Here is a 13,424-nt window from a genome sequence, read left to right on the forward strand (position 1 = left end):
CTTTAACAATTTTTTTTAGGTTTAAAAAACTTAAAACTCATTTGTGTTTAGGTTTAAAAACTTAGTGATTGGGTTACAATTTTAAAGACTATGAGCCACAAAATTTCAGGTCACTTTGCACACATTAAACAATGAAGATTAACTTAAATTTTTTAACCCTCTTTTTTATTTTCGTGTTTGATTCCTAATTTATGATCACAAATTATTATTTTTAAAATATAATACTATTTTGGTAATTTTAAAAAAAATTCAAGCTCCCCCAACCCCCCTTTTTTTTTTTTTTTAAATGGGGATATAGTACAAACACTATAAATTATGTTACTCAGGTGAACTCCACGAGACAAAACGTTGTACGATAGGTTCTCTTGCGAATATGTGGGTTATAAAGATTTGAATATATGGTCAAACTTTAACTCACTCCACCAACTTGAACCACCGGCCAATACCTTGTTCCCTGTTTTTAAATCTATGAAAAATTAAAAGTGCTAAATATTTATATAGAATTGAATCAAAACCTGTTTTCATGAAGATAATTACGTCTTTTAGTTCACAGTCACACTTCAAAAATAATCTATATCAAATTGGTTCATTATTTTCTCTGAAATTTCAACAAAGTATATATATATATATATTTTTTCTCGTACGTACTCGATGTGAGGATATTGTTGCTATAATATGGTAACATGATTAAATATGTAGGTGGGTAGAATTAAAAAGTTTATGATGGAGATGTAATATTGCAATAATTTAGTATAGTAGGCACCAAAAAGAGTGTGCAGTGTCCATTATTAAAGAAACATGTTAGATTTCTACTACAAGTCAAGAACAAAACTGTGTTGGACTGCTAAAAAAAACATTCCTCAAAAGCAACGAGCGAGAGAGATACAATTGCATGGGAATTATTACTCCTTCACACTTTCCCACTTTTCTTTCTCCTTCTCCTTCTCCTTCTCCTTTCCAATTATTTTATATTTGAATTATTAATAATTAATTTGTTGTAACATACATACATATATATATATATATATATATATATATGAGTTCTTTTATGGTGCCCAACTCCATGCCCACCATGTACAATATGTGATAAGTCAACTCATCAATTGTGTTGGTCAACTCACATATTGTACATGGTGGGCATGGAGTTGGGCACCATAAAAGAACTTTATATATATATATATATATATATATATATATATATATATATATTTCTTGAATTTTATGCAAATTAAAATACGTTTTTTTAAAAAAAAATTGTATTTGGTAACTTAGATCTATATTTTTCAAATGAAATAATACATTTTTATTTTTTTTTAATAAAATGTCATTTTAAAATGAATAAAAATATGTGAGGTGAAGTGGAGAATTTTGAGATTGGAATTGGTCTACATTGTTTACAGCTGAAGTAACGTCGTTGTTGACAGGATCTACTTTTGGCAGGTATATAATGTTAAAGAATTGATGCCTTTGAGGGGTTTTGGGAATGGAGTAAAGATAAAGAAAGTTACATCTTATTACATACAATTTAAAAAAAATTAATAACAATAACAACAATTATAATAATATATGAATATTCATATGAAAAGAATTACATATTTTGCATTACAAAGATGATATGTTATATATTGTGTGTTTTTTTTTAATAAAAAAATGAACTTATATAATATGATTATATATAAGTTTGTGAAATGGAAGGATACAAGATAAATGAGTCAAAAAATTGAAAAAATAATAGACATATAAAGGTGTCACTGTAAACTCCAATTGTCTCCTAGAAGGAGGTCTAGTCTTCTGCCCAAAGGAAACTCACCACTTTCCCTCTTTATCTTTTCTCCATGACCAATCAATTATCTCATGTATTTTTAGGTCACCTAAGCTAAGTACTTGGCATGCTCCATTTTGTTCAAACATATCACCTTGGACTTGGACCAAATTTATATTCCCATTTTTTAAAGTTGTTGTTCAATTCCCCATATTGGGTAATGAATCATTCTAATTCATATGTTTCATGCTCAATTTTAAGTGTGTATATATTATATGAAAGTGACCATATTGTAATTATCGATCTGATTCAAAAAATTATATGAGTATACAGTAGTGTTTGAAAGAGCTTTTTTTTTCTCCACAAAATTTCAGAAAATTTCAAAATTTTGTGAAGAAAAAGCTTAAAAGTACTTCCTAGAAGCTCTTACAAACACTACCTGTCGACGTGTGTCATGATTATCATATCTATAGAATTTTGTTTTTTGTTTTGTTTTATTGCATTATTTGACATTTGAAATACGATGATTTCAATTGTCAAGTCCCTAAAATATATTTTTACCTATTTAGATGATTCTTAGATCAATATAGGATTTCAAATCCTCTCATCTACAATTTATGCTATAGTTTTCTATGAATAACCACAGTAATAGAGACGGAAAAAAAAAACCACCCCCAAAAAAACCCCAAAAGTGGCATACATATATCATCATTATATCGAGAATACTTCCAACTTCCATGTATTCTTGACGAATGACAAACAAATTATAGGAAAGTGACCGTCGCTTGATTTTATCTCTTTATCTAGGTTATATGGTTCCTATGTTATGTTATATCAGGAAATTGTACTTTGGAATGTAGGCATAAAAATATTAATTGTATTTTAAGGTCTAATGTTGTCATGTCACGCCTTTCTTAGGCTCTTGCGGACATATTAATTAATGCATTTTTTTTACAAAAGTCGTAATTTTGATGGAAATGCCATAATATTTATTTTTTTTTCGATGTGGTACATAGTACATAAGTACATAACACATAGAATGAATTAAGGAAAAATGTTTATCTCCATCCTCTTATTTGACATCTTGCGACTTTGGTTCATTATATTATCAAAATTAAGTTTAGTCACGTATCTTTCATTGTTGGACGATTTTGCTAATTTGTTTTACAATCTTAGTAATTTTTAAGTTCTTACTTGACATACATAAGCTACATAAGAAAAAAAAACTTAAAAAAAAACAAAGATAATATATTAAAACTAAAATATTAATAACATAAATGATGAAAATCGCAAATAAAGATATATGATTGACTAAATTTACAATTTTCCAATGCACTATATTATAAATAAATAACCATATGGTCCGTACACCGGATACTATCCGTTAGACTTTGATCGAACTTTTTACAATGAAATAGATACTAATCGATCATTAGAACTAGTCTCGTGAATAATGCTGTCAAACTCATAAATATTCGAGAATGCTACTGGATATTGTAACAAATTGAAAGAAAGAATGACGAAATTTTTGACATCTCTCTAATTTCAAAGAGGGAATATGAATTAGAGTACATTCATAAAATACTCCACAAGTTGAGAATGGGGAAAAAAGATGCTTTGAATCCAACAAACTCACAAAATAACATTACTTATAACATGCTAACTCTCTCTGTAGGATGATATCTTCCTTCCTCGCACCCCAACCATATATACAAGTGGAAAACCCATCTTGGATGTTTTTTTTCTCCGTTTTTATATTAGTAGAACGCGTAACATACCCGGTTTCACCAAAGAAGAACAAGTAGAAAAGCCACTGATGCATACATGTCCCCATGCCAAAATGCTAGCAAATATTGTCTGAAATCATATGCATTGCACAGTGTACAGCATCATCTGAAGGACCATTGAATTTCTTCTAGCGTTTTCCCTTTGGTTTCCGGAACCCACAGAGCAACAAATGCTGTGGTGAAAGCTGATGTCAATGCATAAATGGTGAAAGTCCCTGCAAAACGTTTGTACCCCCACAATTATCAACTCCAATGTTAATCGAACATGTGATTTCATGAGAAATTTATGTAGTTTGTGGCACGTTTCGTTATTTGAAAGTGTGTTCAGTTGACAGTTATGCTATTGTTAAAGTGTCAATTCTTTTAATTCAACATTGAAGACCTTATATTTTTCCAAAATGTGGCATACTGATGAACTTTAGAGTACGAAGAAAATTGCACTCAAAAACTCATCAAACAAGGCCTTAATATGGCGTATAAAAAACACACAGAGAGGGCAAAGAGAACCTCCGCTGCTCCAAGTTAACAGCAAGTTAGCTGTCAATGTTACAATCGTGGCTGACAACCAATTAGCCAGTGTGGCTACGCTACCGGCCAGACTTTTAATGCTCACCGGAAGAATCTGCAACAATCAAAATTAGAATCCCATAAACATGGGGAAGAAACATCACTTATATAACTACTCACCGTACCTCGGACATTATAACCCAAGGTATAGCTCCAAGTCCTATAGAGAAACCAACCACCAGAATCTTGGAAAAAAAACCTAGTTAGTTCATTTGGAAACTCGATCTACCAAGAAATGTGAAGAAATATGAATAAACAGATTGGCATATATGTATAAGAGTTAAGACATACCACGAGCCCAACTAGAGCTAATATTTCCAACACGGAATGAGAGTTTTCTGGTAAAATATTCTGCTTTCCATGAAAATAATAACAGTTATTAAATAGTAAATAGTCATGATAATGAAAATGTAACAAAAACCACACACACCTTTAAAAAGAATGCAATTGCAACTAGGAGGCTACTAGCAGTCATTAGTGACGAGGATACCTGGCGACATATATTAGTTAATTTTTTGCTTACAGTTCTCGAGTAAATTAAAACATGATTCAAGCAAAGGAGTGGAGATACACACGAGAAGAAGAATTCGGCGGCCAGCTTTGTCAACTAAAGTAGTAGCAATTCCGGTGACAATAACCTACAACAAGATGGGATTCATTTATCATCCAAGGAACCATAAAATTTCAATTGTTTTCCAGGTCCATAACTTGATAATATTTACCTGAATGGTTCCAATACCAAATGTTGCAGCTTTGCCAGATGAAATTCCTGTTCAAATTCTAAACGTTAGCTCCTACTAAAATGAAGGTCAATGGAAATCTGAAGATTGACTTTATATGCTCACAAAGAAAAAAGCATGGGGTTAACCTGCAGATAGAAATATGCTGCTTGAATAGAAAAGGACACCGTTTATACCACTGAGTTGCTGAAGCATTAGTAGTCCAATTCCCACCTGAGAACGAATAAACAGAGTTCTTTATTGAGGAAAGTATTACAAATAAAATCATTCATAGAGCAGTTAAACATAAACTTTGATGTGATTAAAATGTACCATCAAAGGATACCAATAGCGTTTTCTTTTGAACTCCGAAAACTTGATAGCAGTTCTCTTGCTTGATGAAGCCACGGATCTCTGAAGATAATAAGAGAATATGTAAACTTAAAGATGGTCTCTAGTATGAAATTAGTCAGCAAGATTAAAGATAACCTCTAAGGTATCCTGATATACAGTTTGGGATTAAAATTGATACCTTGATCTCATTTACTTCAGTAGATATGTCTGTTTCAAATCCACGTAAAACTTGCAGAGAAGTTTCGAAATCTTCATTCATGCCCATTTTAGCCTAGACTTTTTAAGATTAATAACAGGTCAGTAGAAATCAATCGAATACATTATAAATTTAGTACACAAGTTTAGGTCTCATACCAACCAACGAGGAGACTCTGGTATAAAAAAGAGTCCAGGCATCAAGATTAGACACGGTAGAGTTCCTGCAAGCAAGACATGTATCATCTATCACTTTACTACATATTACATGAAACCCCATATGATTTTCTACAAGATCCATTAGCAAGAAAAGAAAAAATAATTTTTTGTTTGATCAATACAATGACAGATCACATGGGGATAGTGAAAAGATAAATTGACGTTTATTGAATATTGAAATAAATACATGTCTTTTAGAGTGTAATTCAGCAAAAACAGTGAAAATAATATATCAAAACAACAGTAAAAGTGTCAATACTTAAGTACCAATGAGACTCGATTCGGTAAAAATTGCTAAAAGAAACCAGAAATTTGTCTCAACTCACCAATAACAGCAAGCATTCTCCACGGCAGAAAAAGCCCCAGCAAATAAGCCAGCATTATTCCAATTGTTACTGAAAGCTACATTGCAAGTTACCAAATAACTTCAAATTTTCATAAGCCTCCAAAGTTCAACAACTAGCTCAGGTGCACTGTTGAACTAGCAAATTTATAATAAAGCAAACCTGATTTACAGCTCCAAGACTTCCTCTCATATTTTGAGGAGCTATCTCGGCTATGTATACCGGCACCTATTAACATTGCAATAGCAGAAACACAATCATTTTCATCTTCTGATCATACAAAACAAGAGGCTATGTTAACCATTCATTTAAAGTTACCGTGTAAGAAATTATTCCGACGCCAAAGCCTGCCAATAACCTTCCCATAAACAAGAACGACGAGTCCTGCACATAAATCACACAGTCCCCTTACATTTAACATTATCATCAGAACAGTATTAACATGCTTCTAGTCTAAAACCTTGAAAATTTAACACTCACTTTCGCAAATGAAATAGCAAGCCAGCCGACAATATTGGGGATTGAAGCAATCATCAGTGACTGCATTTCAAGAAATTAAAACACAATAATATACACATTTTAATATCAACAATCATAAGTAAAACAAGAACACATGGAGTCCAATTATTTACAGCTATTCATATCAGTAGCAAATAAACAAAGCAAGGATATTATGGTAGGATAATCATACCCCTTTTCTTCCAATATATTCTGCAATCTGACCACTTGCTATTGCTCCTACCATTGCTCCAACATTTGCTAAAGAACCAAATATTGAGAACTTCCCAACCAAAAAAACAAAGAGATAAAAGAAATTATGTTTTGTTTAACACAAATTAAGACCCAACCCTCCCAAGATGCCAAATTTATTTTCGAAAAAATAATGGGCTACCTCAGAAATGTTGAGACCAAGATCTTTAATGATGTCGGCTTGAGTAGGATTAGAGTATCCGCACTGAAACATGGAAAAAAAAGAAGAAGAAACGTAGACAACATAAATAACGAAGAAAATTGCAGCAAAAATTCTCTTCGAGAAAATCATACGACTCACTCACCGTGAAACCGAATTGAATCGGGCCGAGTGCGACGATGAAAACGCAAAGAAAGATGGAGATGGACTCGCGTATAATGTTAATCGACGAACCCATTATGCTGGACTGCCGGGAGCCCATTCCCGCCATGCGGTACCAGCTCCCGGTATGCAACAAAGGCTTTCGCAGCCCATCCTCGGCGGCGATTTCTGAACTCATGCTCAGTAAATATAAATGTACGTATATCAACACAGATGAACACCACGCTTTGATCTGATCTTCTCCTGGGATGTTTACAACGCTGAGAAATCCCTTCGAAATGCCTCGATAGAAGGATAGAATTCTCGGGTTTCTTGGTTTCTGGCAGAGAAAATGGAAAGAAGGTGGAATTGCATGGTTTGATTTGCGAAGTATTTGCGGTGACGTTAGTTGGAAATGATGGGGCGGAATTGATCTACGGAGACGGAGGGAGAAGAATGCGAGCTGAGATTGGAGTAGCTCAAATGTCTAATGTCATTTTAGATCACCATTTTTATTTTTTGTATGTATTGAGAATTTGTTTTTTTCTTTTTTTAAAAAAACAAATTGGATTTAGATTTAGATTTGGATTTAATAAAATTTTAAACTTTGATTTGGATATAATCTTATTATTATATCTTATTATAGTAGATATTAAGTAAATTAATCATTTTATATGATTTTATTTTTTCTTCTCCGCTAGATTTTTTCATATTTGTTAATCACTATAATATAATTCTGGCTTTGTGATTTTTGATTTTTTTTTAATATGTATAAAAATGTCATCACTTGTAAAATTGATATATTTATTACGTTTTAATAACTATTTATGTATGAAAATGCTATATTTTTTATTTATAATTTTTTTTTCTTTAAAAAATACGAATTGTACACAATACATGCACGAGAATACTAGTAATATATATATATATATATATATATATATATATATATATACCATTTTAATTCAATTGTTGATGCGATAATAAAAAATACTTATATGACATCGAAAATATTAACGAAAATGTTGACTTGTGAGATATCGTGTCGGCAATTAAATCAAAATAACTGAAATATTATAATTAATGCATCAAAACAAAATTTTAACAACTTAATTGACCAAACTAAAAAACATGGGAAAAAATCTTTCCCCTTTTTTGTTTTAATTGGAATAAAAATTGCATCTGCGTGTTTAAGTAACTTATTATACAAAATTAGTAAAAAATTTCGATGCGGATATAGGATTCCGAAAATACTTAATCTCCGTTTAATTTTTTTTTAAAAAAATCATATGAACATGTCATACTAAACTTTTAGTTTATTTATTTTCAGTAAAACATTCATGTTCTTTATCTATGTTTTTTAAGTTTTAAATTATATGATCACGTGTCCGTTAACATTAAATAATTATTAGATAAAAATAATATATGTATTTAAAAATTTCTATTTTAATATGATTTCTTAACACAATAAATTTTTAATACGTGCGTAGGACGTGTATAACAACTGAAAACGCAGCGGAATTACTCTTGAGTTATGGTGTAATTTTGTTATAGAAAAATTGTAATTTAGTCTCAGGTTTTTCGTTGATTGTGAGTAGTTTTTCTAATTTATTTAGGTAGATTTAAGTAGTTTATTTGTCTGAGATAAGCAAGCCTTGAATCAATGCTCAAGTCCCCAATTTATTTACATTGTTGTAATTGATTACTTGTACTTATTTTTTAAAAAAAATATATGTTTTTTCCCCGATTTATCATTTGTGTTGTCAAATTAGTTTTAGTTCATTTTTTTGTTATTTTTAAATGAAACATGACAAAACTTCCTAACTTCTCGTTCGCCTAAATCGCCTTCGCCGCCCCCTCTATTGCAAGTAGGTTTGATCTTGATTTTTCCAATGTTACGTTGATGTGGTGCTTTCCTATCTATGACATTGTCCTAATGTATGCAATGGTGTATCAATACTTCTCATTAAAAAACAGGACTAAAAATGCCAAAAATTAAAACATATATGATTAAGAATGAAATTGTCAATGTAGTACATAGAGGACTAAAATCGCAAATTAATAAGAATATATGATCAAAATTGTAGTTAGTTTTTTATATACCAAAGATATCAACGTAAAATTATAATACATTCTCTATTTTATTTTATAGAAATATAACATAAAATTATTTTAGTAAATTTGTACTCATCTATAACTATTATATCCCAAATAATACACATCTTTAAATGATTTCTGTTATATCAATTTTACTACAAAAATTATTATTAAAATCATAAACTCATTAAATATTATAATATTTAAATATTTGTATCATTATTAAAAGATCATATTTACAATTTTAATTAATATTCCCGCACACGCACGAATCACGTGCAAATGAATATTGTTATGCAACAAAGATTTGGTTGGAATAAAAACATGATTCAAGTTTTTTTGTCATATTTGGCCGAAATACTCACCTCACACGTTAAATATATCAGCAATTCCCTTCATAATGTCACCCTCTGGAGGAAAACATGATTACAAAAAAAAAAAATACACAAATAAATTTGAAAATTAAAACCTAAATTAATTTGACAAATTAGAGGATGAAATATAAAACACGACAAGTTATTGGATAATTTTAACAATTTTGCTGTATCTTTGAAGCTATTTTGGTGATCTTAAACGATTTTTAGACATGATAAATTATTCTAAATTGCTTTCCCAAACTTTACTATATAATAATATAATATATATTAAAATAATAATGATATTTAAAAAATATATATTTTTTAAATAACCACAACTAATGAATTGGGCCCAAAGGGTTACATTCGGCAAAACATGTCCATTAACTTGAATTTTTCTGTGAGCCCCGAAGCTTTATATGACGATTCCTGACCCACTCAGCCCACGAAATTACCAGTATCTCCCACCGCTCACAAATCCCTAATATCCGCCATCCGCCGCCGCAGCAACCGCCGTCACCCCTCTATTGGAGTCTGCCATTGCTCGCCGGAGTTAATTTTTCTTCTTCGAGTTGAGTTCCACATGGAGGAGCAGAATCTCACGGAAATCAAAGACCTATCCCATCCCAAACCCGAATTCCAAACCCCTGAAACTCGATCACACTGTATTTTTCAGCCTGTGTACCTTAAACCTGTTGACTCCAATTCTCTGATTCCGCTTCCTCCGCCTCAATCCATCTCTGCGGCTGAATCTCCGCATTCCTTTCCCACTCAAGTTTCTCACAATGCTCATGCTCAAAACCCTTCCAAAATTCCCATTCGACCCCCAAAAATCCGTAAACTTTCAGCGTCTGCCAGCGCGAGCACCCCCGCGGAAGACAATCCGCCGCCGCTTCAAACCACTGGGGAAGATTCTTCCGCTAGCTCCTCTGCAGCCATCACAACGACGACTATCGCACCTACCAATGCAAAGTATGTTAAAAACAGGCGGCGGAGCGCCTCCCAAGCTTCCAGGGCTCTGCCCCAGATCATCAAACCTTTATCTGTTGATGGAGAAATTGAATTAGGCCTCCTCCACCTCCGTGTGGCAGACCCCTTACTTGCCTCTCTTATTGATATTCACCAGCCGCCGCAGTTTGAGTCCCACCAACCCCCATTCCTCGCCCTGACAAAGAGCATTCTGTACCAGCAGCTTGCATATAAAGCTGGAGCCTCTATATATACGCGATTCGTCTCTCTTTTGGGTGGTGAGGATGCTGTTTCCCCAGATTCTGTCCGCTCTCTTACTCCCCAACAGCTTAAGCAAATTGGGGTGTCCAGCCGGAAGGCCAGTTATTTGTACGACCTTGCAAATAAGTATCAATCAGGGATTTTGTCTGATGAGGCAATTGTGAAAATGGACGATAGGTCTTTGTTCACGATGCTCTCAATGGTGAAGGGAATAGGTTCATGGTCAGTTCATATGTTCATGATATACTCCCTGCAGAGGCCTGATGTTTTACCCGTAAGTGACTTAGGTGTTAGGAAAGGTGTGCAATTGCTGTATGGTTTGGAGGACTTACCAAGGCCTTCCAGGATAGAACAATTGTGTGAGAAGTGGAGGCCTTATAGGTCAATTGGGGCATGGTACATGTGGAGGCTCGTGGATGGGAAAGGAGCCCCAGCTGCTGGTTCAGCATTGTTTTTAGAGGAGAATGTTGTGCAGCCACTGCAACAAATTGGGATGCCGCTTGATGGATATCAGCTTCAGCTGCAGTATGTTGAACCACATAATGGAATTGGAAATCTTGGGTAGGATCTTGGAAATATTTGGACTATTTAAACTTACGCGTAGTTGCATGAAGTGTAGTTGCATGAAGTATGATTCCTTGCTTCAGAAGGCTAGTAATTCTAGATGGTATTTTTATTGCATGTTATGCCTAATGATATTTGGTAAAGTTGAAAGTGATTTCAATGATTCTTTGAATTTCTCCAACTTCTTTAACTAGTTTTCATCCTTAGCAGGAGATGACAGCCTAAATAAGGTAAAGTTAGAGTATCCATGAGTTTGCTTGTGTGTTTTCAGATAGATAGCATGAGGTTTCTGGTAAGGATGCTTGCAATAGATATCAACAAGCTAGAAATGTGGAAGCTGCTAACAGATGTATTTAATAACTATCTGTATTTAATAACTAATTGTTCACTCAGAACCTTAATATTTCACTAGTCCCAAATAGGTAGATAAAATGAATAAACCCGCTTCAATTAGGTGGACCAATAAGTGAGATAATATGTGGAGTGGTAGACTCAGGCCAGAGAAGTGGTGCATAGTTACAAAGAGGAATTAGTTTAGCGTGCTTCAAATCTTTCATTTTATGCATACCAGTTTGACCATGAGGGATAGTCAAGGGCAAGAAACTTGTTTCCCACTGATATAAAACAATCGAATGATTGGCATTGTTAACATATCAAGGGGCTGGTTGCTAACGAATGAATGAACGTTTCGACTTGCATTGTTCTTAAAAAAAGGAGTGATCAGCATTGCTTTGAACATATTTACTCTCTTAAATCTCTTTTAACCACTTCTTCTCAAACTAAATATTAAAGTTAAGCTATTACTGGCCAGCCTCTAAAATACAAGTGGAAAGTGAAATAGCTATTCTGGTGCTCAGATATGAGTCACTATCTGAAAGCACGAGGACATGAAACAATTCATAATTCAGATTGAACTGTGACGAAAAAATCATATATTACTTATCTATTTCAATATCCTGCTTTTAATCACAATACATTATCTGCTTGCCTTTCAAGGGATGCTTGGAGCAAGGCTTTGTATGAATCTTTCCTATCTGGCCTGGTAATCCAATGCTTGGGACCAATCTAAGCATCAAACTTATTCTTTTGATAGAAATAAAGTGTTATTATAAAATCTAAAATTGCACTACTCGAATTTTCTTTTCATGTGGCTTTTTTACTAGTGGAAGCAACACATGAAACCTTTTAGTCCACAACGGCTTTCCAAACAATCCACGAACATTATGTGGCCAAACAAATGTTTCTATTGTCTACACTGTATTTGAAGTAGAAGAATTTACTATTTAGTTTCATCCCATTAATTTCCTTCTCATCTCTTTTCCCTTATTCTTTTATTAAATATCCATATTTCCAGGATTTTCTGACCCACCACTCCAACAGATGTCATACTTATCTTAAGACTAATTAAATATTTTTTTCTTGTATGCAGGGCGTGTATTTGGAACCAGTGACTGGGAAATAACAGCCTGCTGCTAACTTATGATTAGAGAGATACTTTTTTGGTTCCTCTTCCTAAATCCAGATTTTCTATTAATCCTGCTCAAAGAGTTTCTGATGTTACTAAATGCAAGGTAGCAGCTCCTACACTCTGTATTTTAACTTATTAAACACTAGCTTTTGTTCTTCGGAGTAGCAAATGTTTTGGGTTTGGTATATAAGCTGAGCATTCTCCGGGGCTTTAGTATGACTTTAGGATTCTTTCTTTCATTCCTTCTTTTTCGTCGCAATGAAACGGATAGCATTTCAGATCTTATGTCATTTGGTGACCACTGTACAGCATATGCCGACTTTCTTTCCAAATTTTATGATGAACAGTTGCTAAAGGCTCGGATTTGATCCAACTTTTTTGGTCGTCTTTAATGATCTTACGTTCTACTCTCATGCATTAATCTCGTTTTATATTCTATTGAAACTGGAAAAACACATTTTGGCATTAAGATGTAAAGGATCAAGTTTTATGCGGTGGGAAATTATATTCACGATACTATGGGCTGCGCTTATGCTGAGTCGAGCTCGAGTTTGAGGTGATGTCTATTTATAAAAATATCATTTTTAATTTTTTGTTAAATATATTATTAATTGTCAATCAAGTAAAAATAATAATTTAAGAATAAAACAATAATTTATTATTCATTTGAGTATTCAAGTTGGAGACATTAAAATTCGATCAGTTGAGCTT

General features: G+C 33.0%; 2 protein-coding genes across 4 annotated transcripts; one reads left to right on the top strand and one right to left on the bottom strand.

Moving 5' to 3' along the window:
- Positions 1–3,311: 3,311 nt before the first annotated feature.
- On the bottom strand, positions 3,312–7,327 carry LOC140863374 (sugar transporter ERD6-like 6). 3 transcript variants are annotated; one of them, XM_073266751.1, is made up of 18 exons: positions 7,003–7,327; positions 6,840–6,902; positions 6,639–6,728; positions 6,428–6,487; positions 6,266–6,331; positions 6,110–6,175; positions 5,930–6,005; positions 5,544–5,608; positions 5,368–5,460; positions 5,169–5,249; positions 4,985–5,069; positions 4,839–4,885; positions 4,692–4,754; positions 4,547–4,606; positions 4,408–4,467; positions 4,242–4,301; positions 4,057–4,171; positions 3,312–3,764 (listed from the first exon to the last, which is right to left on the bottom strand). In XM_073266751.1, exons 1-18 carry the CDS (start codon positions 7,195–7,197, stop codon positions 3,652–3,654), a joined length of 1,458 nt encoding a protein of 485 aa, XP_073122852.1. In that variant the 5' UTR covers positions 7,198–7,327; the 3' UTR covers positions 3,312–3,651. The 3 variants fall into 3 exon arrangements, 2 of the variants coding, with proteins under 2 accessions (XP_073122852.1, XP_073122853.1); XR_012143926.1 differs by having other exon boundaries at positions 3,634–3,764; positions 4,237–4,301; XM_073266752.1 differs by lacking the exon at positions 4,547–4,606.
- A 2,555-nt stretch (positions 7,328–9,882) lies between these two features.
- On the top strand, positions 9,883–13,065 carry LOC140864567 (uncharacterized). Its single transcript, XM_073268831.1, has 2 exons — positions 9,883–11,242; positions 12,675–13,065. Exons 1-2 carry the CDS (start codon positions 10,035–10,037, stop codon positions 12,694–12,696), a joined length of 1,230 nt encoding a protein of 409 aa, XP_073124932.1. The 5' UTR covers positions 9,883–10,034; the 3' UTR covers positions 12,697–13,065.
- Positions 13,066–13,424: the final 359 nt, after the last annotated feature.

The sequence above is a fragment of the Henckelia pumila genome, chromosome 4 (assembly GCF_033568475.1).
Source record: "Henckelia pumila isolate YLH828 chromosome 4, ASM3356847v2, whole genome shotgun sequence".
Classification (NCBI taxonomy): domain Eukaryota; kingdom Viridiplantae; phylum Streptophyta; class Magnoliopsida; order Lamiales; family Gesneriaceae; genus Henckelia; species Henckelia pumila.